This window comes from Serinus canaria, chromosome 4A, assembly GCF_022539315.1.
Source record: "Serinus canaria isolate serCan28SL12 chromosome 4A, serCan2020, whole genome shotgun sequence".
Classification (NCBI taxonomy): Eukaryota; Metazoa; Chordata; class Aves; order Passeriformes; family Fringillidae; genus Serinus; species Serinus canaria.
In genome coordinates this window covers 15,117,313-15,142,899 of record NC_066318.1, presented here as the reverse complement: position 1 = coordinate 15,142,899, position 25,587 = coordinate 15,117,313, and the positions used below count along the sequence as shown (strand labels likewise).

The following is a 25,587-nucleotide window of genomic DNA, read 5'->3' as shown; positions in this document are numbered from 1 at the left end:
CCCAAAAGATTTGGACTAACAGAGAGAGGCCATGGAAGACCAGCAAGATCATCAAAAAGCTTTGGAGAAATGTCTGGAAGATTGGGATTAGTCTAGACAAGAAAAGTCACAGGGCACAGTTTTATAACATGCAAAGGCCACTGCAAAAAAGTTCAGAACACTCTGCCCTTTTGTGCTAGGTAGGAGACACATCCACATTGAGAAAAAAAGTTAAGTGCACACCAGGAAAAGTTAAAGCACTCCATGGCTATCTGCAAAGGGCAGATAGATGGGCCAAGTGATCCCCAGCAGCCCCTCCAGCCCAGTCTCCCACACTTCTCATTGCCCTGGCTGGCAGCTCTGCCCCTGCCTTCATTCATTCAGCACTTGTCACCATCTGGGTATACACAGCCACCCTGGCCACGAACCCTTCAGCATTTAGGCTGCAGAGCAGAGCACCCAGGAGGCTTCCCAGCACCACAGAGCCCAGAACATCCATTCTCCACTCTGCAGAGGCCTCTCCCAGAGTCCAGAGCTCCCCAGCTCACTCTCCTCCTGAGGCACATCCCCCTTATGGAGGCACCACAGTCACCCTAACGGGACAGAAGAAAAAGTTACAAACCTCACCCTCATTTGCACCAAAACATGTCCCTATGCCTTGCCTGTCCTAGCTCCTGCCCACAGCACCTCCAATATTTTAAGCTGAACGTCAGCAGCCTAGGAGACACTCCACTGCACATCCTTTGCCCTGGGGAGAGGATGAGGGACCACGTGAGAAGTGTCATTTCAGTTCCTCAACGCTGCGAGAACATATGTGGGACAGAAGCTCTTTGACAACTCCCAGACACATGCCAAGATCCTCGAGAGCTTCCATTCATAACAGAAGAATGTTACTCAAAATCCCTAGAAACAGACAATTTCAAGAGCCACTTCTGCCATGGTGCCAAAGGCCTCCTGCTGCAATATGGCCTGTCACCATTTGCTCCAGAGCCTTTAATGAGTTCTTCATGAAGGAGCCAAGCCAGCCTTGGGAAGGACACCAGGGGCAAAGCAGACCTTTCCCTTACCCACATTTCTGCCTTTCCAGACATTTCTGGTGTTGAATGTCAGCACATTGCTCGATGCCCGGCTCCAGAAGACATGCTGCCCAGCAGGTGAGATAACCTGGATCATTTCCAACTCCTGTTTAGCATCAAGACCTCCAAAAATGCAGGAGGTTTCTCAGTGTCACTGAGCTGTGACTGGTGATGCTGCTGAAGGACAGCCTGTGAGCACTGCAGCAGGGACAGTGTTGGGGTCAGCACCCAATACTGCTGATGCAAGAAGAAGGTGACCACTGGAGAATCCAAGGACAACTGTGCTTGGAAGCCTGCAGTTTTTTGGAGTGGGCTACATGCTCACCTTGAGTTGGTTTAGATTTTGAATGACCTTCCCACTCACTGCTTCCCAGGAGCCTGGTGGAAAGCTGAGAAGACAGGGCCACATGGCACAGCCCACAGCTGCTGTGTGAGCAGGAGGCTCTGCCAGAACAGGAAGAGGACAGTGGCAGCAGCCTCTCGGTGCACTGGCGGGTTCCCACATGGCTCAGGGATAGCTGCTGGAAGCAGGCTATTTATTGCCACGTTCTGGATAGAAATATTCTGGATTGTCTCACGTTATGGCTTTCCTGAACCCAGCACGAAGACACAGTGGCAGTTGTTCTGGCCCTCACCTTGCTTTTCGCAGTTTCAATGTACAAACCCTCACCTGCGGGGGCAGAGCTGAAGGAGAAGCACTCTCCGAGCACAGCTGACCCCGCACTCGCTCCCCAGCCCCAGCGGCGAAGGAAGCGCCTGACTCAGCCCGGAGGATCCCAGAGCCCCGGGACCGGCGGCACCGGGATGTGGCATCTCTCTGTCCCGGTGAGGAGGGACGGCGTGGCGGAGCCGGGGCGGCTCCCGGAGCCCCGTGCGAGGCCGGACCTGCCCGCAGCGGCGGGAGCTGTCCCGTCAGCACCGCCCGGCCCCGCCCGCCGCGCCCGGCACATCGCCACCGCAGCTCCGCGACCGGCGGAGGGGAGACCTCGAGCTCCCGGCAGCTTCCCGAGCAGAGAGGTGCAGAAGGAGGTGCTGAGCTCTCCTCCCTGGCACCCAGCGATAGCACACGAGGGGTCGGTTCACAGCTGTGCCGGGGAAGGTTTGCACTGGGCCTTAGGAAGCATTTGTTCAGCCAGAGGGTGGTCAAACACTGGAACAGCCTTCCTGGAGAGGTGGTCGATGCCTCAAGCATGTCAGTGTTTAAGAGGCATTTGGACAACGCCCTTAACCACATGCCTCAATTTTGGGTCAGGCCTGAGTGGGCCAGGCAGTTGGCTGGATGATCATTGTAGGTCCCTTCCAACTTAAATTATTCTATTCTATTCTATTCTATTCTATTCTATTCTATTCTATTCTATTCTATTCTATTCTATTCTATTCTATTCTATTCAGCAGTGCTTCACAAATAAATATTAGGATTAGTCCACCTCTGGCTTTGTGCAGGCAGGTGGCTGACAATGCAAAAGTGCATCCACAGAACCCTGGAATTTCCAGACGAGTACTCAGGAGTGAGCTGACAGACAATCTGCTTTCAGCAAGCCCTTGGCACCAGCACAGAGTTCATGCCAAGACAACTTGCTCACTCTCCCACACATCACAAACAAGCATCAGGCACCTACTCTAAGGCAATATAATCTCCCTCAAATCTGTGATCAACACTCCACAGCTAACAGCCCAAGTGCAAATCTCACCCAGCGAAGAGAGAGCTGACTCCAGCAGCAGCATTCCCCTCACTTCCTTCTCCAGCTTCAGGAAGCCACACACTGACATTATCCCACCTGCTCAGCACCATCCCCCTCACATCTGCCAGAGTGATGCTTCCTCTCCTAAATAATTGCCCTGGAAACTACCATGGCTAACAGGGGCCATTTTTAAAGTTAATATGGATCATTGTGACTGAACTGTGTTGGGGAACAATTACATAAGCACAAGGCTCTTATCAACAAGCTTCTGGAAGTCCAAGTCCAAACACATTCATATTTGTTATGTTAGCAAAGGCAGGTTCAAAGTCTAATAAAGAAAGGAGACTTTGGTGACCCAAAGAGGCTGGCTCAATGACACCCCCATCTCTGAAATGCCTGAAGCTAAGAGGCAAGTATGAAACCAAGCTGCTGAGGCCATGGCCTTGCCCAAAACTCTCTCATACCCAGCCTCTCAGGCTCCCTTCTGGGCACCCAGCCACACAAAGGACAGGAAGCTCCCACAATGAATGGGCCATAGGCAACTTGCACCATGTCCTGCCCATACCTGGGCTAGAACAGCTCAAGACATCTCACACCAGCCCCAAGGAAAGCTCAGAAAGCATCAGTGGCTGCAGGCAGGGCGAGTGTGAGCACAGCCAATGCCTTCCATGGACTAGTGTGGTCTGGGGGAGGCTCTATAAATGTAAGGAGGTGGGCTGGGCAGGGAGGAACTGACTGCAGCTTAAAATACATGGACTTCCTGCAAATGTGATTAGGGAGGGTGGGCAACAAGATCCAAGAGTGTTCTGAATGGGAACAGCTTCATCCAAAATAAGTTGTCAATGTTTCATTTTTACTGACTGAAAGCAGGAAGCCAAATGCATTAATCAAGGCTTGAAATCCACACAGTGGCTTTGGAGCCTCTGGTTTCAGCATCAGAGCCAGTAAAGGACTGTTTCTTTTACCAACATCTGCCCCAACCAACCATTTCTGCCTATCATCATTCCAGTTTTTATCAGCTCAGAAAGGTTTTGCAGGGCAGAATTGTGAAACAGGTAGTGGAAGTAATCTGGAATAAAGGTAATAAAACCCAGGACAAAGAACAAAGATGAAGGAAATAGCTGGAGACAAGCAGGAACTAACTTTTGCATAGAAGCTGAAACATGACATAATAAGTTTTCTTGTGAAGAGGTGAGGTTACAAGTTATGTGGCAGTGTACAAGAACCATCTTTGTGCACCACATGTTACCACCACCTTGTCTTGTACCATGAGACACCAAGCCTGTGGAGCAAGAAGAGTCAATGGGGAGAGCCTGTCCCTGTGCCGGGGGTGGTGTGGGCCATCCCAACAGAGCCACCATGAGGGTCACAGTGCAGGCACTAGAGCCACATGTGCTCCCTCAGGGCACAGGAAAGGCCAAGCATTGCAGTCCAGCACCAAATTGTTTCCTCACTGCAGGGTCTTTGCCCAGGAAAGCTGCCCCAGGAGATGTTTGAGCTCATTGTCCACACCACCTCCACCTTGTTACAACAGCCCCTACTGCCAGGTGGAACAGCAGACAGGCTCTGCACACACACAGGTGCCCAGAGGCTGGGATGCAGGGCTGTGCCACCCCATGCTCCCGAGTTTCCCACAGCTGGGAGAGCTGCAGGTCCTGTCCTGTGCCAGAGAGATGCCCCAGCCGAACTCCAGCCCATCGCCCTCCTGTGTGCCCCAGCACATCCCACTGGACTCTACAGATGCTGAGTTTTATGTTAGTGTGAGTGGCCCTGACCAAAGACCAGATGTGATTTTCTGACCATATTGTAAACGTCCCTTTGAGCCTACTGGCATCAGCAGTGACCCAGTGCTCCATGACACTGCAGCTTGCCTGGGGGCACAATTAATCCCAGCTCTCTGTGGCTGGCCTGGGAGACCACTATGACGCCCTCCTCACAGCACTGGACTCTTCATCTACAACCGAGGGCTGTCCTCTGGGAAGCAGGGAGTGGGGTACCCAGACCTGAGGCAGGAGATGGGGAGCAGTGACCTCTGGTACCAAAGCACAGGTAGGACAGAGCACAGGCCAGTGCAAGCTGCATCTGCTACTGCTGTAATGCACCTTCCTTCTGCTACCACCAGTGAGCAGGTTTCGGTGGAAACATCAGAAAGATCCAGATGTGGGGGCGGGAAAATGCCATTGCTGCTGGAAGCACCATGGACTCCTCCATCCACAGCACCACCCTGCAAGCTGTCGGTGGCAGGGGCCACCAGGTCCCTTTCCCTCCCAGCTGCACCACACTCCGCACCCCTGCAGGGCAGAGGACATCATCGTAGGGCAGGGGAGAGCATCCCGGGGCAGGGGACAGCATCCCGGGGCAGGATAGAGGATCCCGGGGCAGGGGACACCATTCCAGCGCAGGGGACACCATCCCGGGGCTAGGGGACACCATAGCAGGGCAGGGGACAGCATCCAGGGGCAGGGAACAGCATTCCAGCGCTGGGGACACCATGCTAACGCAGGGGACACAATCCCGGGGCAGGGGACAGCATCCCGGGGCAGCAGCTCCGGGCAGAGCTCCTGCGGAGCCGGGGCCGCACACCCAGAGCCAACATGACACAGCTCAAGCAGGCACATCCTGCAGCAGCCACCGCTGCTCCGGGCTGACGTCAGCCTCCGCAAGAGCTGGCAGGCAGGACACGCCGTGCATGCCGGCCCGACACCGCCTGGCTCCGGCACACACTGTGGCCTGTGCTCCTCACCAGCCGCGACTCAGCTACAAATTGAATTTCACACTCGCACGCTCCAGAAGAAGGCACAGGTGCTGGAGAAGCCGCCCTCCCCCTCTCCACATCTGCCTTGCCGCCCGCCCCACCCCGCTGCCGATCATGGCTGGAGCTCCGGAGCGGAGCAAAGCCGCGACCAGCACACGGCTCAGGGCCACAGCAGGGCGAGGGGAGCCCTCGGGGCCCTGGCACAAGGGCCACCCCCTGTGCTGCTGGCACGCACGGCGTCCAAAACCGCCCATCTGCAGCTGAACGAGAGAAAAGCCCATCCCAGAGTTATTGGTTTCCCCAGAAACCCTCCAGGCTTTCCCAGGAATTCTGGAAATGCACAGATTTGGTATGTGCTCCAGTAAGCGACCTAAGGAGTTTATACAGCTGTCACAGCCCGGGACCACCACCAGCACGGGTTGTGTGCACAGCTGGCAGCCCAGACAGATGTGGTGTCTGTCACCTCGGAGGGACCTCAGAGGGCCCAGGTGTAGGTGCAGCCCAAGCCCACGACAGCCTCTACCCAGCTAAGAGCAGCAGCTTCCTTAAGCAGGGGAGCCTGCCCTCAACAAGGCCCTCAGCTGCTCATGTTCCCAAACCAAAACCAAAGCTGGCGTGACTAAGCAGAAGACCATGGAAGCACCCTGGACTGGAGCCTGCAGCCACAGCAGCTCCACAAAGTCCTGCTCATGCAGCTGGGGCTCACTAGAGACTGTAGGTCAGACAAGCCAGCAGCTAGAAAGGAAACCCATTCAAATTTAATCCAAAATGTATTTTCTATTTTCCCTTGTAAATTTATCCTCCCATATTTTCTATCTTCGAGCACAAAAAAGCAGAAAGCCTGAAACCTCTGGCAAAAAAAATCCTTTAATGTGTTTTACTGCAAATACCACCTCGTGTTAAGAAATAAGCTGGACCGGAGCAAATCAGGCAGCCTGGGGATGCCCTGTCTCTCCAGAGGGAGCAGACCAGAATGAAACAGGACAGACAGGCGTGCTGCAAGAACCAACAACGCCAAGGAAAGTCAAGTTCAAGTGCCAAGAGAGCTCTCATGCTCCCTGCTGCTCCTCAGAGGTCCCTGAGCACAGCCATGCCTCAGCAGATGCCTGCTTGGACGCATCGCTCCCGGCGGAGTTTTTGGTTACAAAGAGTAGGAAACAAATTGGCTTCTCTTAAAGTCATGAGCATCAAAGTACACCAACTCCCTGCCCAAATCTGCAATCTCAAATTCTCACCAGAGACCCCAGTGGCAACAGAGACCAAAAAGAACAGGACAGGAAAAGAGAATGATTCTTTCTTGAGGCACAGGACAGCTGCTATCCAAGGGAAATTTTGGGTTGTGGTTGCAAGGACACCTTTTTGCTGCTGGCTGGACAGTTCCCTCAGTCCTTCTGGAATTAATAAGGATGAGAAACAGCATCTTCTTCATAAGCAACAGCCTCACTTGACCTCATACTGCTGCCTGCCAGCCAAAACCCACAGGGGATTGCTGGACCCCCAGCTCATCCCGGCATCCTCCTCTCTAAGTCCACTTCCCCCACAAGAAGCCAACTGCTCCCAAGCCAAGGCTCCATCTCCCTGTTGTCCTTGCATGCCTCTGGACTGCTCAGGAGCTGGGGAACAGCCTTTTGGCATCCCACATTCCCCGAGGTAAGGCTGAACTGGACCCTCATGGGTGGCAGGACATGAGTCTTTTCTCATTTGAGGATAAAAACAGGAACAAAACTGACACTGATGTGCATGAGAACAGGCAGAGACAGGGGATTGAAGGAGGGGGAGATGAAGATCAGATCCCTGGTGATCCCACAGTGCCTATCATGTGCAGCAAGTACCAGGGAACTGGGACAGCTCTAAGATGAGACTCCAGCTCTGCTGCCAGCGTGTCCCTGTGCCCAGGGAACCAGAACTGTCAGGGAACACGGCAGGAAGGGATATTGCCATTCATTTTCAAACCAACTCAATTAGTACCTCATCAGTGGACAAAAGCCTGTTGGAGGTCTCCAGCAAAGGGTCCTGTGAAGCCAAGGCTTGGTGCTTAGCACAGGTCCTGCATCCCCCAGCAGGTGCACCCCCACCTGTGGGGAAAGCATCCCATGCTCCCAGCGAGGAGGCAGGACTGAGCAAGCATCTATCACCCCGTGCCAAGCCAAGTAACAGAACTGGGTGGGGATAAACCCATCCTTCTTCAGCAAAGCCCAGTGCTCCCTCCTGGCTCCACATTCTCTGGGGGGCAGAATGTTATGAAAATAACAGAGCAGACCAAAAGTCCACTTTTCTCTGTGTACTTGCAAGCAGCCAGAATCACAAGCAATTCACAGCTCAGCAGCTGCCCAAGCCATAGGTGGATCTCAGTGTATTTATTAGTTCTGAGGGAACCTCTTGTCCTTCTTGATATCATCCCATTTCTCCTGAAACTAATGCGAGGTTTTGCTGCTCATGACACCTTGTCCTGAGGACTTCTGTGATTTGATAACACATCTGCAAGAAGCAATGCCTCTCCTCCTGTTTGGCACCTCCTGAGAGCTTAATTTGATGTGACCTTGTACTTGCATGAAAATAAACAATGCACAGTTAACCTCTATCGCTTCTCTCCTGGCCTCCTGTAGACACATCTTATCCATCTTCTGTTGTTTCTTTCCCAGCCTGAAGAACCCTGCCTTATTTAGCCATTTTTTTTGCAGAGAGGCCACCAGACCTCTGACCAACTCTGCTGCAGCTTCCAGGCATTTGACTCCACAATGATCTCAACACCCACACATCTCTCCTGAGCTCCCCGTGGGCAGCTCTAGAGACAGAGACACAGAGCAACCCCTGTCCCCTTCTTCTCCATCACTGTCCCATGAGTCCTCAAGTTGCTCAGTGGTGCCTGGAGTTATGCGAGGGCAGAAAAAAGACACAAAGACAGTTGGACTCACACATTCACCTGCACAGCTCCTGTAGCACTGGAGGCCAGCAGCAGGACATGCACAGGACCACCTCCACAGGGAGTGCCACGCAGACATTTTGGCCATGTTACAGATTTGGGAGTCTTCTCCCACTCCTTTAGAGTGCTTGATTAAGGCCAAGTCCCTGCAGTCCCTGATCATCACAAAAGGGCATTCCCAGCAGTCCCCTCCCCAAGCCCATCTCAGAAGCCTCCTGACCAAACTTTTCCCAGCCATCCTTGCCCTCAGCAGCCCAGGCCCAGACCCAAACAAGGCTCACGCACTGTACAAGCCCTGTGACATGCTCTCTCTGCAACCTTTCCCAAACTTTGCCACCTGCTCTGCTGGCACGGCCAGAGCATCTGGCCACCAGGCAAAGTTTCAACTCTGCTTGCCAGGCACCTTACAGGATATGCCTGCACTGAGATGCAGTTTGAAAATAGCAGATGTTACTCCACTGTTCTGCATTTTGCAGCGTCAGGAACAAGGCTTCCTTACCAACAATCCTCTGAGCTCCTTGCCAAGGTGGTCTCATCCCAAACAGCACCCCCCAGCACAAAGTCCTGCTCGCAGACAGCCCCTGCCACGTGCTGTCCCTGCTGCCAGGCAGACAACACAGCAAAAGGAACACACTGCAGGAGCAGAGTTTCCACACACAACTTCAAGACTTAGCAGGAGCACAGGTTTCATCATGGACTGCAATACCACATGACTACTGAGCCCAGACAAGCCTCCAAACTGCGCATAACCTCCCAGTCAGGGAAAACTTCCAGGAGCTACATAAACCAGACAGGACCCAGCAGCTGCAGCCAGAAGCACCCATGTATTTCCAGTGCTCCCCCTTCATCCCCATTTCCTCTCAGTCAGACTTGCTCCAGGGGCTGAATGATGTGGGTTCAAACTGGCAGCTCTGGCAATTGCAGGACCATTTATTCATTCCCCTCACACCCACAGCAGAATCCTGCTGAGGCCAGCAGCACACAGTGCTGGTCACAGCCTGCTCCCTGCCCCCAGCTCTGGGGAGTATCACGGTAGGAGACCACCAGAGCATTCAGTCCCCCATGCAGCACCACTCAGCTCAGCTCAGTCCTCAGACCCAGCTCTCCTCGAGTGCCCTGGTACCAGGATCCAACCTGCCTCCTCCTGCTGAGGTGCCCTGTGCTGCCTGTGACCACCTCGCCTCCACAACGCCCTTGGCTGCCTTTCAAAGCAGTATCAGTGGCAGCCAATAACCACAGACCACCAGCTGAGCAATCTCTGTCTGGGATCCCACAGGGAGTTCCAAGGACAGAGCCAAGCCGTGCCTGCCCCATCCCTCTGCACTCAGTGCACAGCCCCAGGATGGCAGACACACAGCCCCTCTGTGCTCTGCTCTGAGATCCCACAGGCTCCTCTGCAGCTCCACAACTTGTTGCACAGACACACGCTCCGTGTCCCCATCCCTGCCACTGCCCACCATCCTTCCACCCTTCTACTGTTACCGGATACCTCCAGCTGCCACCAATGCAGCCTGGACACTTCCACACTGCTCTGTCTGAGGCCACAGTAGCTCCTGGACAGCCAAGAGAGCTTCCTTTCTCCCCTGCCTGCTGCAAAGAAATAGCTTCTAGAAGGAAGGATACAGGAAGATGGCAGCAAATTGTTCAGGAGGCAGCAGACTCGCTGTGGCTGGGGGGGTTTAGGAGCTGCCTGAGCTGATGCTGTTTGGGAATTGCTTAGGAGGAGCTTAGAGACTTGATGACCTCAAGGTCCCTCTCTTATCAGCTGTCCTAAAACACCTCCTCCATTGACACAAAAGCCAACATGGACCTGCCAGAGGATTTTGGCAGTCACCACCTCCTTGCTTTTGCACGCGGACGTGATCCTGATCAAAAGACACCTGGAACAAATCCCTGTCTGTGCTGGATGTGAGCACCCAGAGCAGCCCCCACAAAGAGCCAGGACAGACACAGCCACCACATCTGGAGCCTCAGCACAGTGCCCTGCCAGTTCTCATGCTGCCTCCTGAGGCTTTGGCAGGCCCCTGTCCCTGGGCAGCCTGCTCAGTAGCTCCACTCATGACTCCCAGGTTCTGGCTGCCCTCACCACCCTGCTCTCGAGCACCTTCCCTCCAGCCCTTTGGGACAAAAGCCTCTACATGGACTCTGGAAAAGAAACAGCCCCAGATGAAAAGGGCAGGGCAACCCCCTTGGCACGGGCTCAATCCTCCTCTCTAACAAGGCTGCCCTAGATGCTCACTGCTGTTGAGTGTGGGCAGTTGGAGGCTGTGCAAGGCAGCACCATGCAGACCCTGCCAAGACAGGCACTGCAGCTCCCATTCCCTCAGCACAGAGCTGTGCAGGGCCCTCACACCCCTGTCCAAGGGCTGCCCTGCACCTTGGCAGCTCCTGCTCGTGCTCTGGAGGTTTAGAGCTGCATGTTTGCAGGTGTCCAACCAAACTCCACATCCCGACTGCACACGTAACCATGGCAACTGCACATGCGAGTGGCAAAGCCTCGAGCCCGGCTAACTGCAAATGCAAATGAAGCAAACACATGCACAGTGCTAAAAGTGTGACCTCTAAATGTCAGCCTTTAACCATTTTGCAGACACCAGCTCTGGTGGCAGCCACCTGCAGCCTGCAGAGCAGTCAGAGCTCTGGTTCCAATAGGGACCTCTGGTTGCCCAGCCCTGCAGCAGGTGCTGCCATGGGTGCTGGGGTGCATGCCTGGCACAGGCATTTCCCAGAGCTAAGAGCGACTCCTGCCTTGTCAACCAGCAGCTCCCTCTCTGAGGACACATCCACTCCTTACCCAGCTGAAATATGCTCCCAATTCCACAGAGGAGCCTGTTTGCTGAGGACGGAAGGTCCCACCAGGCTGACACAAAGCATGGCCAGCACAGGGGCTTGTGGGGAGCTGGCTCTGCCATCACCTGGGGCTGAGCCAGCAGCAGCATCAGATGAGGCACTCTCAAAGGATGCAAGGAAAATCCCAGCCTTTCAGGGATGTCATGTCAGAGCCACCTCCCTAAGCGAGGTCTGTGGCCTTGGGAAAGGCTGCTGGTTAAGGCATAAGGAGACATCACCATTTGGGAGAGTGTGGTCCAGAAACTGACTGGCTGGACAAAGGTCTCAGGTCCCTCACCATTTCTCTCCCTTGCTGCTGACAGCACTGGATGCAGACAGACCCCAGAAGTGACCATCACCCACCACCCTGCCCTGCTCCATGGCTTTGAGCATGAGGGAGTCAAGCTCAGGGGAATGGTGCCAGCTCCAGCCACAGTGTGCATCACTGGGGCCACCACAACCCCTGCACCCACCACCCCGCTCAGGGACGGATGGGTGGAGGGATAAAAGGACATCTGGCCTGCTGCCCCGCTCAGGAATGAGTATGGCCAGCTGTTTGACAGCAAGCCTGCCTCCAATGAAGTCCCTGGCCCAAGAGGGAAACAGGGAATGTTCTTTCACTCCAGGAGCCCAATGGCTAATGTCAGTCCTAGTGCTATGCCAAATAAACTGAGCCAAGGGGATCTCCTGCTTGCCCTTGACCCAGGGATGCTCACAGCAGCAGCCTCATGCCTGTCAGCACCAGGAGCATCCTTGCACCCCAAATAACCCACCCCCAGGACCCAGAGCAGTACCCCCAGTACCCACACCACACCACAGACACCGCACAGCCCCGGGGAGGATCCCAATTCCCTGGAGTGAAGCGCTCCAGCCCGGAGAGCCGCGCTCCTCGCTCTGCGCTGGGTCTGACGGGCCGGGCCGAGCGGTGCCCGGCGGATGCGGGGCGGGGGCCGGGATGCGGGCCGCGCAGCTGAGGCGGGCGCACAATCCCCCTTTCAGCACGTCGCCATGGCAACCCGCCGGCTCGCCGCGGCCGCTCATCCGGCCCCGTTAACCCTCGCAGTTACCGGCCGCCGCCGCGCTCGGCCCCACCCGTTAACCCCTACCCCGCCGCGCCCCGCTCCGACGTTCGGCTCCAGGATCGCGACCCGAACCGGGACCACCCCGCGCTCCGAGAGCCCCACGGCCGGAGCGGCGGCCACCCCCAGCCCCGCGCCGCGGGGCCGGTCCGGTCCCGTCCTGCCGCCCTCCCCATCACGAGCCGCCGCGGGCCGTGCCGTGCCGGTCCGTGCGGGGCGGGGCGGGGCGGGCGCACTCACCGTCGGGGGCGGCGGCGCGGCTGGGCCATGCCGGTGGCGGCGGCGGCTGCCCCGCGCTCCGCTCAGTCCGGCCCGACCCCGCACCGGGAGCGCGCGGCGCGTGCACGGCGGAGGCGGGCTGGGGAGGGGCCGCTCCGCAGCACCCCTTCGCTGCCGCCGCGCTGCCCGGCACCGCCGCCCGGCACCGGCATCGGCACCGCGACCGCCCCAGTCGGACATCCCACGGCCCCGCCGGCCGGGCCCGGTACCGCACGGACCGGCACCCGCACGGCCCCGGTTGCTGCCCCGAGGGGATGCCCCGCCCGCCGAGCGCCGCGCAGTCCGGCACCGCGCCCTCCGGGTACCGGCACCAGCCGCACCTGCATCCCGGTGTCCCCCAGGACCCCCAGACCTGCCCTACTCACGGCACCGGCACTGCCCTGCTATCGGCCTTGGGCGGAGGGGATCACCCCCACCTTCCCGACCGGGACACCTGCACAGCCCGAGGCACCCCGCACCACCCCAGTAAACGACCCCGTCTGTGGGGGCATCCCGGCACGGCCCCGGGCATCCTGCGCTGTCCTGTGCCTACAGAACCCTGCCCCACTGCAGCCTATGCCTGCCCCAGCCACTCTGCGAGGGGCCGTGCTGCCCCGGCGCACCCCACGGCAGCTGGAGCACCCTTCAGCCCCGGTACATTTCCCCACAGCCAGGGGAGCGGTCCCCGCCTCTCGTACTGCTCCGCAGTGCCCAGCGGGTCTAGGGAGGATTCAGCAGGTGCTCAGTATGGGGTGCCCCATCCCAGCCTCAGCCTTGGGGCCCGGCCCAGCCCTGCCACGCACCGGGCTTCAGTCTCAGCAGCCACCCATAGGCTCCCAGCAGCATCGCGCAGCGAGACCCAGCACCTCTGTCATTCCCCCTCCCAGCATGGGGGTATTTTCTCCTCCCACTCATGGCCTCCTGGCAGGAGCCGCCTCTCCTACAGCCTGCCGCTGCCCATAGCAATGTTTCAGTCTTGCCTGATGGGATTACAGAAATCATTTGAAGCAGGGCATGGATTTGGGTCTTGATGGATGTATCTGATTGCTGTTTCCCTCTGCCATTGCCAAGGTAGCATCAGCTGCAATGCCTCCACAGAGCAGGCACCGTTTCCTGTTTAAGATGTTTGCATGGCAGCATCTGAAATCTGAAGGGCAGCAATTAAATTCAACTCTCCCACACACCTCTGGCACCTGCACTGAATCTGTGAATGTGCAGTGGCAGGGAGATGCCTGCACCCCTGTGCAGGTTGGCTTCAGCCGCCCCAGTGCTTTCCAGCTGCTGCTGCAGAGCAGGGCAGAGCAGGGCAGAGCTTTCCTGCTTCTCCTGCCCTGCTACCTCTCCCAGGGACTGCTTATGGGTGCAGCAGCTTGACTGATTTTGTTGCTGGTCTGTTATACATAGATATATATAGGGCATACCAATATAGCTCACCCTATTATATATATATATATATATATATATGCATAGAGGGTGAGCTGCAAGCTGCCACCCACTAGGCTGTTGAGCAGACAACATGGTCCAGCACTGCCTGGGATGGCTGCACAACCCTGCCCTGTGCTTCTGTGCTTACCAGGGCTCATTGGCTCTGAACAGCATCTTAAAGGGGACCCCGGACTGATGCTGAGCTGGCCTGCAGCAGGCAGGGTATCAGGCATAACTGCCTGGGTCCCACTGCCCAACAAAACCAGTCCAGGATAGGGTCACGGAACATGGCTGTAGTGGTGCCTCGTGGCCCACTCTCCACCATGAGCTCTGCAGGACAGCTGGGTACTCACACAGCTGTTCCACGCCCAGCTTCAGTTACTTGACTGAGCAGCGATCGATTTTCTTGCACAACACCAGTTCTGACAGTGCCTGACAAGCCACCTTTGCCCAGGCTATGGTCCATGGGGACCCTCCATGCCGGACTGCTGGCTGGGGTGGGTGTGTAGGGCAGAGCCTCTCCAGCCCATCCACCCTCTCCCAGTGCATCAAGATTTGTTGCAATCTCGTTTCCCCTCAGATGCTGGGCACAGCCCGCGTGGCATCGCCTTCAGGGAGCCCAGCATCAAACAGGCACACCCCGCACCGCACCCTCCCTGCACTGGTGGCCGCAGCAGGGCAGCTGTGTGCATTACTCAATGGGCAGTGTGTATGAAAATGCCCCCAGTTGCCTCTGGCTCTATCACAAGCAGCGTTTAGCCACGGCTCGGAGAAGGAGCAGAAGGGCTGGAAGCTGTCAGACCTGCTTTAAACGGCCGCGGCTCAGTGATAATGTGCAGCACAGCAGCTGCGAGGCACGCAGCCAGGCCAGGCACAGCACAGCCCCGTGCTGCGACCAGCTCTTGCACCGGTCCCCATGTCCCCCTGGAACCTCCTGCACCCACTGGGAAGCTGTGGGCAGCCACCAAGGGTTGTGTGGGATCTTGGACACCGTGGCAGCCCGGCGTCTGTCACCACAGCAGAGCTCTGGAGTGCTGCTCATCCCACACAGTCCTGGCCTGCCAAGCAGCTGACACAGCTGGGGGAAGCCGTGTGCCAGAGGAGCAGGGCCAGCCCTGTTGCTGGGCCATGCCATCAAGGGTCCCGTGGCAGCAGGCGCGTGGACACAGGAAGGGACAAGTCATCCCCTTTCTCCCCGGAAGGCAGGGTGGCTCCTGGGGTGCTGTCCCCAGATCCCCCCAACAGAGCTCAGCAGGGCAGCACCCGACTCGGTGTTCTGGCACTGCAGCACTCCCGTGTCACCACAGCTCCCGTGCAGGGCCACCCCCCGCACCCCTGTCCGGCCCCCGCGGCCGTGCTGCCTCCCGGCCGCTCCGGCTGCTGCAGAGCCGCCCCCTCCCACCTCCGGCGCGGCAGCGATGCAGAAGGAGCATCCAAGATGCCGCTTGGCGCAGGCTCAGCTGCCGCCCAGGGCCGACAGAGGAGGGGGCTGTCGGCCATGACCGTACACACCAGGATGAGGGGCAGGTTGTGGGCAGAGACAGTGCCCAGTGTCGTCGGGCAGTAGCCGCTCCGTGTCCCGGCAGCATGAGGGGAACAGAGCGTTCCTGCCGCAGCCACGGCTCCCTCCGAGCAGGAGCAGCCTGGCACAGCCATGGCCAGGATCAGGGCTTCCAGCTCGGGGTCACCGAGCACGGGCTGCCGGCAAGCAGAGTCACGGACAGCCTCGGGGCAGAGGGAATGCAACAGCCGGCTCAGCAAGCCCCTGTCCTCATGAACAACCATGTCCCTCCCATCAGGCCTGGCCAGCAACACCTTCCAATGGTGCTGCACGGCAAGAGGCTGGCATGGGTGCAGGTGCTTGGGGACAAGCAGGGCAGAGATGGTGTAGTGCCAAGCAAGCCCCAGACAGCAGCTTCACATGTGCTCCCACTGAGGAAAAAGCTCAAGCTCCAGTTCTTGGGTCAGCAGAAACAGGCCCAGCAACAAGGACAAGGGGCACTGCCAGACCTCATAACTCCCTGAGCTGGCCTTCATGCAGTGGCCCACCCTACAGAACTATTTGCCCTCAGATGAAGATCAGCTGCAGCTCCTTGCTGAGTCCTTCTGGCCTCACCCTATCCGCCACAGATGGGACAGAAGGATGAGGCTGTTCCAGCAAAGCTACCACAGGGACCACAGTTCCAACTCCTGAGGAAGAACCCAAGAGAGAAGAAAGGTGCTGGTGGCTTCCAGTTTCAACAGACGGCAGGAGTAGCAAGCACCAAGATCAGACCTCATACCAGCAGGCTGCACTAAGCAGGACACAAGTTCAGAATGCACATTTCCCATGCAGAGAAAGCACCCTGGCTGTCAGGAAAGAGCTAACAAAGCAGCCTCGGTGCTTATCAGCCAAACCTTGCTGTGGTGAGAAGCAAGAAGCAGCACTGTGAGTGCACTCAGTCTGCAGCTCCTCCTAGACTGCAGAGGTAAGGAGCTTGAGCATCTGTGTAAGTGTTGTGCTGGGGGAAGCTGGGCTGGTTAGAGCTCAGAATTACCCTGCAATAGAAGTCCCTCTTCATTTTATAACAGTGTCCTGGCGGAACATGCAACAGGACTACCAGCAAAGCCCTTAATCAACACAAAAATCCTACAAAGCTTGCACAAACCTTTGCAAGTGTGTGAACACTAGCTTATGAAAAAAACAGGGAAGAGCTTTCCTTCCCAAACGAAATTGTTTAGCCTTCACAAAAGCTAAAAATGCAGACATTAGCTCTATTGAGGAAGAGATGAAGACCATGTGTGGAGGGTGCTGCTGGGTTGTACTGGGAAGAATGCTGAGGAGGAAAGGCAGGCTCTGAATACACACTCAGTTTGCAAAGTAAGCTCTCTGTATTCATCCGAGAATGTCTGCAGTATGGAGTTCATCTGGTATAAATAAAGTACAAAATTTTACAATGTCTTAATCATTATTTTAACAAAAATACTAAAAACTGAGTAAAAACTGAAACCAAAGTGGGAAGGGAGACTATCAGCCACAAGGGATCTCCATAAACATTTGTAGAAACTGGATAGTAAAAACACTTTCTCTGTACAATAAAATGCTCCTCCTGGCATCTCCCTGTGGGACAGACAGCAGCAGCACTGGGGGACACAAGGACACAGGGTGGGGGCTGCCCCAGAGGGTGGGTCAGGCTGAAGAGGTGTATCCATCCACAGTGATGTCTCCCTCCTGAATCAGACTGAAGTGCCACAGGTCAGTAGCGTCCAAATGGGTTGTTGTTCTGCTGTGTCTGTGTATCTGTTGAGGTCAAGACAGAGTTAAACAGTCACAAGGTCTAGTTCAGAACAGAGATTCCCCTCCCCACATCACCAGTGCAGTATGAGGAGTGTCACAGGCCATGAGAAGGAAAATATAACCACTATGGTACTCCCTGTGCTGCAGATCTTCCCAAGCCTTTGACCAGCAGCACAGCCAGGATCCCACATTCTTTCAGGAAGAGAGAGATATATTCTAGTCCTGATCCTGAAGTTTCCAGGGAAAATCTCTCCATCCCTCATGGTGGAATTGGAGGACCATAACAAAGCCCTGAAAGGTGGCAAGCAGCTGGGAGGATGAGTTTATGGATTCATTATTTCTGATTTTAAAAGAAAGTCAGCTCTATAAAATTAGACTATTTCTGCAGTCATACAAGCTGCTGAGCTAAACAGTGTCACTCATCCTAAAGCACGCCCAGAAACCAAAGGTTTCAGAGAAAACATCCCTGGCTTCCTGTCAGTATCTCCCCACAGGCCCAAAGGACTTCCAGATGGCACAAAGGTAGGAAACATGGTAAAGTTATATTCAAGAACCTCAAGAACTTCCAAACTTCTGGGACTGCTGTTTTGTGATTTATGGTGCTCACAGTATATATGAGTATTGCCTGATACATAAAACCATGTTGTTCTTTCTCCTGAACATCAACATCAGCATGTGTGGCCCTAAGCCAACTAAAGTAAAAGGAGATGAGTGTAACCTGGCTGGCCTGCTGCCTTCTCAACTCTTATGGACATTCAGAAGAGTGTCCAGAAGTTGCCTTAGGAGGCTCCTCCCTGGAGCCTCCTAAGGCAACCTATCCTGGGCCCAAAACACCCGTGTCCCCTTCCTATGCAGGCTGGTCTTGGTTTACCTTCCTGCTTTCCACTCCATCCCTGACACTACAAATGAGAACTCCAGATGCTTCCAGGAGGAGGTGATGCAAACCCAAGGAGGCAGCATGGAAGCTGAATGCTGACACAAGGCTGCATGGGACCCACATATCTATTCCAGATACAACAGCTCCATTTGCTGAACAGAAAGGCTACAAAAATATGGCTGTTTTGCTGTATTTGGATTCTTATACAAGGTCTTCCTATATTTGAATGTCCCAGCTGAGATCCTTTGGCACAGACTTATCATTTGTGAATCAGTCTAGTGGGAAGCTCAGGACATTAAAACCTGGTTTGGGGAGGTTTTTGGCCACAAGGACTAAGAATTTTCCATCAGGGAACAAGTATAAGCACAGTTTCCAAGTCCCCCACTCCACACATTACCAGATCTGGCACAGTCTCACTCTCAGTGCAAAATAAAACAAAACAAAAAAAAAAAACCCTATCAACTGTGCTGTCCATTTCTGAGCATTTTCATAGCATTTCTGCCATTTCTACAGCAGAAAAGACACTAAGGTGACAGAAGACAATGACAGGAGGCAACTCAAAAGGGAACAGCATAGAGCCTGAATTCTGTATTGTGATCCTCCAGCCAGTAATTCAATACAGATTATAGGAATACAGTGCCAGACTGAAAAACACCTATGCCATTACCCTGCTGTGACCACCACAAACACAGCAAGTGTGCAGCTACACTTCCTAGAATACTCCTCCTGCCTCCAAGAAGTCTTGTCTGGTTCACAACATGACCACAGTGTCTCTGGGTCATCCACCAAGTGACTGCTCCAGGATTACAGCCTCCCTGTACCTTTCAGAGGTCACCTGCAGCAGAAAAAATATCCCCAGATGATTTTAAAGCTGCACTCTGGATCCTTTCAGGAAAACTGTGTGGCAATCCCTACAAAGGCCCAGCTCCCTTGTCCCTCTGCAGGCAGCAGGAGGAAGGTCTGGAAGGTTGTTCACAACCTGGCAAGCACTGCCCTCCCTGCTGCTGTGCCCCCTTGGGCTGGTAGCTCGAAGTCCTGATGTGCCACCTCCCTGCCAGCATAATTTATGTCCTCAGACAGACAGTCTGGCTCGGTCTCGCTTCTCTACACCAGAGTACCTGCAATAGAAAACAGCAGGGAGGAGACTAGCAACAGGATCAAGAACACTCAGGCTTACTGGAAAGCTGCTGCTGAAGCTGTCGAACCAGAGCAGCTGTTTGCTGCTGCTGCTGTGTCTGCTGAAGGCCCTGGCGCTGGAACTGTAAAGAGAGAAACACAGTTATAGCCACACCACCTGGCTGGCAGCCTCAGCATTCACACAGGCCCTGGGAAACTCAGGGAGGGAGAAAGGGGGGATGCAGGTGGAGCACTGCTGGATGTGTGCTGGACTGTCACGTCCCTGTGCCTCCGAGGGAACACTCACAATGGGCTGCTGGGGGGGCAGAGCCTGCATCCCCAGCCCCGGGGGCTGGCCCTGCGCCTGTGGCTGAGGCACTGTGGACACCTGGGGCTGCTGCTGGGGCTGGGGCTGCGGTGGCTGGGGCTGCTGCTGCTGCTGTTGCTGCTGCTGTTGTTGTTGCTGCTGCTGTTGCTGCTGCTGCTGTGAAGACAAAAGAGAAGGGACCGTCAGGGCAACACACACAGCACCGGGGCACACCAAGGGATTAAGGCGGGATGATGTTCCGTGGAGTAGAACACCTCATGCACCATTTTCCTTACAGGTACCTAAATTGGTCATATTTCACAAGGACTCCACCCCAGGCTGAGAAATGGCAAGAAATACAGGCACAGCAACAAAGTTTTCTGCAAGATGAGGTATTGACAGATGACAGGAAGAGAACTCCGAGTCTACTGGTCATTACTAGGAGCAAACAAGGTGCAAGAATAGAAAATTAAGGACTCGAAAGGCTGGCTTGCTTCATCTTTTGTCTCCTGGTTAAGATCAGTAATAATGAATAATGAGTATTTGCCTGACTCATTCTCAGATTCTTTTCAGAGGTAGCAACAGAGCTCCTATAATCTCCTTACACAATCCACTCCAGGTCAGCTCCTACTACTGGAGTTTTCCCTAATCTCTACCCTGAATTTCACGTGTTGTGATTTAAGGCCATTTCTGGTCCTACAGCCTAGGGATAAGAAGAGATAAGGGGTTTTTTTCCTTTATTTTTAAGATAAGTCTCCATATTTATCTCTCCTGTTGTCTTTGTCTCTCTAATGCAACACATCCAGCTATTTCAGACTTTCCTTCTCAGTCATGTCCCCCAACTCTTCAATCTATCTTGCTGTCCTTCCCTGCCAATCATGACAGCTGGTGTTACACTTCAATAAAAGGATGTGAATAAAACTGGATTCAGTGCTCAAAACCAAATGTTTACAGAATTAGTTATGCTGAGAAGAATATTCAGTGTGTTGGAGTCAGAACATACCCAGAAATCTCAAGGTTTTTAATTTCTCCTAATTTTCAGACAATTCTCCATCTGTCAAAGCAGTTTTTAACTCTCCAGATTAAAAAAAAAATCCTAACAGAAATTAAAAAAAATACTAATGTTATCATAAGAAACCCAACGTGGTGATGGTAGGTATAGTTCCAGTCACTGGCTCAAAAGGACAAGGTTCAAACCTTGAGCAGACTCAGAGAACAAACAAAAATACAATCAGGAGAAGGAACAGTGTCTTATGAAAGAAGGTTAGAAAACCCTGACCTTTGGAAGCTGCAAGTGCTCCATAGGAATGTATACTGGGCAAAAGCAGTTGGAAAGAACAGGCAGTAAACATGACACAGTGGACAAAATAATTAATACAAGAACCAGTCATGAACACATTGGATCAAGAATTCAATGGATCAAGGATTCAAATTCAAAGGGAGTGAGTTTCTACAACAGCCTTCCCTATTACATCAGTTTGGTCACAGGTTCCTGACATGGATGCTGCTACCTGGGTACACAAGAAAGCAGGTGACTGACTAAATGGGCCAGGATAGCAATTTCATGTCCTCCTTTCTTGCAGCAGCTGTGTACCAACTCATCTAAGACAAATCAAAAGGCCACCCATCCTTTCTACAAGCCACTGCATCATGAAAGTCAGCTCCAGCACCAGGCACACCTCAGGTAGCACAGCAGGAGTCCCACTAATGGGATAGCTTGGGCACTCCACCTTTGTGGGATTTTTAAGCAACCAAGCAAAGTCAGCTAAAAGCTGAAGGCATACATGAAGTTACTGAGCTAGGAGAAGTGTTAGCAATTTGTCTGAGGCATGTTCTTCTAAATATGAGTGATGGAGAATGCTAAAAGAAACTCAAAGTGAATAGTCAGGGGGTGCTACTTATCAAAAGGACTAAAAGCTGCTGACCATGCCAGAGGCAGTTCTCTTGTCCAGTGCAAGGCAGCAATTCTCAGATACTGCTGACTGCAGCTCTCTGCAGGAACCGCTGTCTCGCTCAGGCCACTCTCTGAACAAAAGCTCAGCACTCTGTGCCATGTAAAGTCTCCCCATATTCCACAGGTTTGCTAGGCCTTGTCATAAGGCATTGGATTCAACACTTGCACTGTTTGTGTTTCTCTGTCAATTCAATACATTTCTATAATTCCTAGAAATGTATCTTTATTTCATGTAAGAATTTAATGTTCACAAGATCATAATGCAAATCCATGGAATACTCATATCTGTTGACTCATGCTTTGTGATCTCCTTTGAACCTAGAGAGCTGGGTCTAACAGTTGGCTTTGAATCAGTTTTTCACCATCTGCTGTAAGAAATCGAGTATATGGACTGATTCATGCCAGATTTTTTGCCAATGGAAACTAACCAATGCTTTTTTTTGATCTTGAGAAATGCAGATATGCCCTTAAAGATGATCTTGAACAACTTTCCTGCTCTTTTATGGACAGGGGGCTTTTCACCTCGTTTCTTGCTCCTGCCACACTTACACAGCAGCTAACTTTCTGCACAATCTACTGGCTCAGCTGGAGCAGGAAGAGGTGGGACACAGGCCAGAGGACTGAACAGACTTTTAGCTCCTGCTGGGTAGCTGGCACAAGACAGTGCAGCAGGAGTCTCCATCAGGAGTGGCCAGCTCTAAGGAAGGGAGAACTGCCTAGCAAATTACCACAGACAGCCTCCAACAGAGTGACATGCTTCCTGACACAGAGGGGCAGAGGTAAGCAGCACTGGGCAAGCCTCCTCCAGCTCCAGCAGCCTTCCTCCTGTCAGCAACCACTCACCCTCAGCATCTGCTGTTGCTGCTGCTGCCTCAGGTACTGCTGCTGCTGTTGGTCAGGAAGGATCTGGCTGGGTCGAATTCCTGAGGGGACTCCCTGTGGACCCAAATGGTTCATCCCACTCATCATGGGGGTCTGCTGTATTGACTGATGAGGAAACCTGCAAGAGAAAAGGACAAGCTCATGGAGTAAAGGATTCACAGGCAGCCAGCTTTCTTTAATCCAAACACAACTTCTGATATCAATGAGACAGCCCAAACAGCCCCCTGCAATCCATGCTGTCCCTGCAGAAAGGTGAGGGACACAAGGGTCTCTCAAGGGTTTAATACAACCTGTTTCTCTAGAAGCCCTAAGTAACAGTCATCATCCCACTGCTCTGCATGGCTTTTCTGCTGTATTTATGCCTTCTCAGGAACAATGGAAATCTCAGATTTAGCCCTTTGATGGTGATCTTCTGGTTAGATTTAAAACCAAAACTATGACTTTCCCAGGTAATTTCTCCTTATACTTTCCTCTGCCATCTTTCTCTGCAGTTTCCTGCCTACAACTAGCATTTCCAAATTTCATCCTATCTCTCTGTTTCTTCCCTGGACAGAAAGCTGGATAAAGATGTTTCTCTGAGGAAGCAAAGTACAGCATGGAGAACAGGGTTTTCACAGTTTGCTGTTAGAGTTGTACAAGCAGAGCAGGGAAACACTTAACAGAATAGAGATAATTAACATCCCATAGGGCAGGAGGTACCTCTGTGTGTTGCCCAAGGTGTGTCCATAGCCAGGGGCCTGCTGGTGCACGTAGCCACTTGGTCTCTGCTGCATCTGTCTAACAGGATCCACTAGAGCAGGATTAGAGCTGGGGTGGGAATTCTGATAGGGCTGACCAGAATAGGTAGGAGGTACCATTGTGCCTGACTGGGAGGGGTGCTGCTGAAGGCCTATGTGGGAGACATAAGGAGTGTAACCCTGAAATGAAACAAAAAGGCCTTTTTTAGTCATGGTAGGACATCAGCCTCCTGTAAATACTGTCACAGGGAAGCTCATTAGGGAGAAGAGCCAAGAACTTTCAGGCTTTAGCAGCAAGAACAAAGCTGCTGCCCTACCTGCAGTCACTGCCACTTACCTGGGAAGGCTGCAGTGCTCCATAAGATGGGGTTGGAGCCATTTGGCGCACGGGCTGCTGGCCCATTATGCCCTGGCCCTGCTGAAAGGCAAGAGAGAAGTGCTTTTTCCAACATCTGCAAAGGGCATGAACACTGCTGCTCTCTTCTCAGCAGCTCCCACTGAACCAGACAAGTGGTTTCACTGCTTAACCTATGAGGTTGCTGCACAGCAGGCACATGCTCATGACTTCTGTCTCACCCTGACCTGGGACAAATAGGCCACTAAAAAACCTCCCACCCCCAGGCAGAACATCTCATTCCCCAGTGGCCACCCCGTGACAACCTCCTCCAACTGGAAGTGACATGGACCCACAAAGCAGGCACAAGAAACAACGTATTTCCAAAGCAGATACAGAGCTGGGCAGCTCTGGGAAAAAAGGGACAGCACCAAACAGCCTGGCCATGCTATACTGTGGAGTCAGCAACAGCAAGAGCACAGCTCTCACTTACCAACTTTGCTTGCAGCTGCTGCCTCAGTATCTGTCCTTGGGACACTGGAGGCTGCTGCCTGTACACTGTTGGCTTGTAGGAGGGGTCAATGCTCATCATGCTCCCCATCCCTGGAGGCAGCACACCACTGTAGGGAGGGCGACTCTGAACCATTTTTCCCAGTGGCACGCGTAGTGGTCTGTAGGAGGTATCCAGGCGAGGGCCACCTGCAAGAGGAAGAGAAACAGGCAGAGCAGTCACAGCTACTGCTGCACCTCACAGCTCCAGAATGACTGCTCATCACTGTATCTAGACATGCCAGGCAAAAGGAGAAAGTGCAGGGACCTGCACAGGACCGTCTCACAGAAACGGTTCCCAAAGAGGTGAAATATTTTTGGCTCTCTGGTGCACCTACCTGCTGGAAGAGGCTGATTCTGTGCATAGAGACCCACTGGAGATTGCCCATATGCCAGCCTTGACATGGTGCTTCCTGACTGGTGATGCAAAAGATCGGTAGGCATGCCAACTCCATATGAAACCCCTCGGCTAGGGCCCAAAACAAAGTCCTACAAAGACAAAGCAGTAAGAAAGATCAATGTGCACTGGGAATTCATGAATAGAGGAAGACTATTAAAGGGTTGAAAAGTCCACAGGAGAAAGGATGTTATCTGAGCTGGGCAGACTCCTTTCCTCCCATCAGGGATTAAGAAAGTGTTTGCCTTGCCCAAGCTAGAGAGAGCAGGATAAAGCTCTGGTACTCCCAGCTGAGAAGAAACACATCACACATCTTCACCATAACACCACTCTCAGGCTCCTCAGGAAGACTCCAGGGAGTGTTCTGTGACTAGGAGTGGTGGACATGGGACATCCAGAGCTGCTGGACACTCCATTACCTCAGTTTTGCTGGCAGATTGGTTGCGTTTCTTGGTTTTGCTCTGTTTTTTCTTGCGTTCCTCAGTGGAGGCAGCAGGATTGGAGCTTGTTTTATCAGCCTTAGCTGGTTCTGCAGTTTTCTTCTCTGGCTCTAAAGCCACCGGTGTAGGAGGCTCTTCCTCTTCAGGGGGCAGTGGCAAAGGCTCCAGGTAGTAACTGCGGGGTTTGGGTTTCAGGTGTGTGTGATAGAGAAGAAGCCTTTGCTGCTCCTCAAACCTGGACACCTTGCGATCCACCCGGACTGTCCCAAACCATCCCCAGGAGAGCGGGGCTGAGTGCTTCAAACCCTCAAAAAGATCCCAAGGAGAAATCTTCTGCTTTGTAGAGACTTGCAAACCCTTTAAAGCAAAATAGATAAGAACCTTCAAGTCCCTGTGGTTGCTCCTACGAGGGTACAGGTAACTCTGTCCTTTCTTCAAGCTCTAATTCAGATCTCTCAGTAAACAGTTTGAGCCCTTGCTAATGGTCCTTGCTCCTCCAGGTGGCAAAGCAGTCATTTCAAAAAGCCTTCATCAACAACTGTCTAGTCTCCCTCATTCCATCTCTGCCAGCCTCCTGCACACTAGCTCTGCCATTAACTTACATGACAGGGATTATGTGTTTCTCTTTACACTTCATATAACCATAAATACAACCCCCAAATTTAGTTAACATCTCAGGTCACAGCAGCATGCTATCACCAAGCATTAACA

At 53.6% G+C, this 25,587-nt stretch overlaps 2 protein-coding genes across 3 annotated transcripts in view; both read right to left on the bottom strand.

Moving 5' to 3' along the window:
* NLGN3 (neuroligin 3) overlaps positions 1–12,635 on the bottom strand; it is a 39,283-nt gene extending 26,648 nt beyond the window's left edge. Inside the window, exon 1 of the mRNA XM_050974523.1 lies at positions 12,564–12,635. The gene's annotated coding sequence lies outside the window, so the exon portion shown is untranslated. The remainder of the gene's footprint in view (positions 1–12,563) is intronic.
* Positions 12,636–16,854: 4,219 nt separating this feature from the next.
* Positions 16,855–25,587, bottom strand: part of MED12 (mediator complex subunit 12) — a 35,307-nt gene continuing 26,574 nt past the window's right edge. The window contains exons 36-44 of one of the 2 annotated variants that reach the window (XM_030228933.2): positions 24,856–25,233; positions 24,378–24,528; positions 23,984–24,189; positions 23,494–23,574; positions 23,119–23,336; positions 22,381–22,537; positions 19,584–19,760; positions 19,338–19,419; positions 16,855–17,286 (exon numbers count right to left, since the gene is read on the bottom strand). In XM_030228933.2, coding sequence (XP_030084793.2) covers positions 17,243–17,286; positions 19,338–19,419; positions 19,584–19,760; positions 22,381–22,537; positions 23,119–23,336; positions 23,494–23,574; positions 23,984–24,189; positions 24,378–24,528; positions 24,856–25,233 — 1,494 coding nt within the window. In that variant the 3' untranslated portion in view covers positions 16,855–17,242. The remainder of the gene's footprint in view (positions 17,287–19,337; positions 19,420–19,583; positions 19,761–22,380; positions 22,538–23,118; positions 23,337–23,493; positions 23,575–23,983; positions 24,190–24,377; positions 24,529–24,855; positions 25,234–25,587) is intronic. The other variant, XM_050974396.1, reaches the window with a different exon arrangement.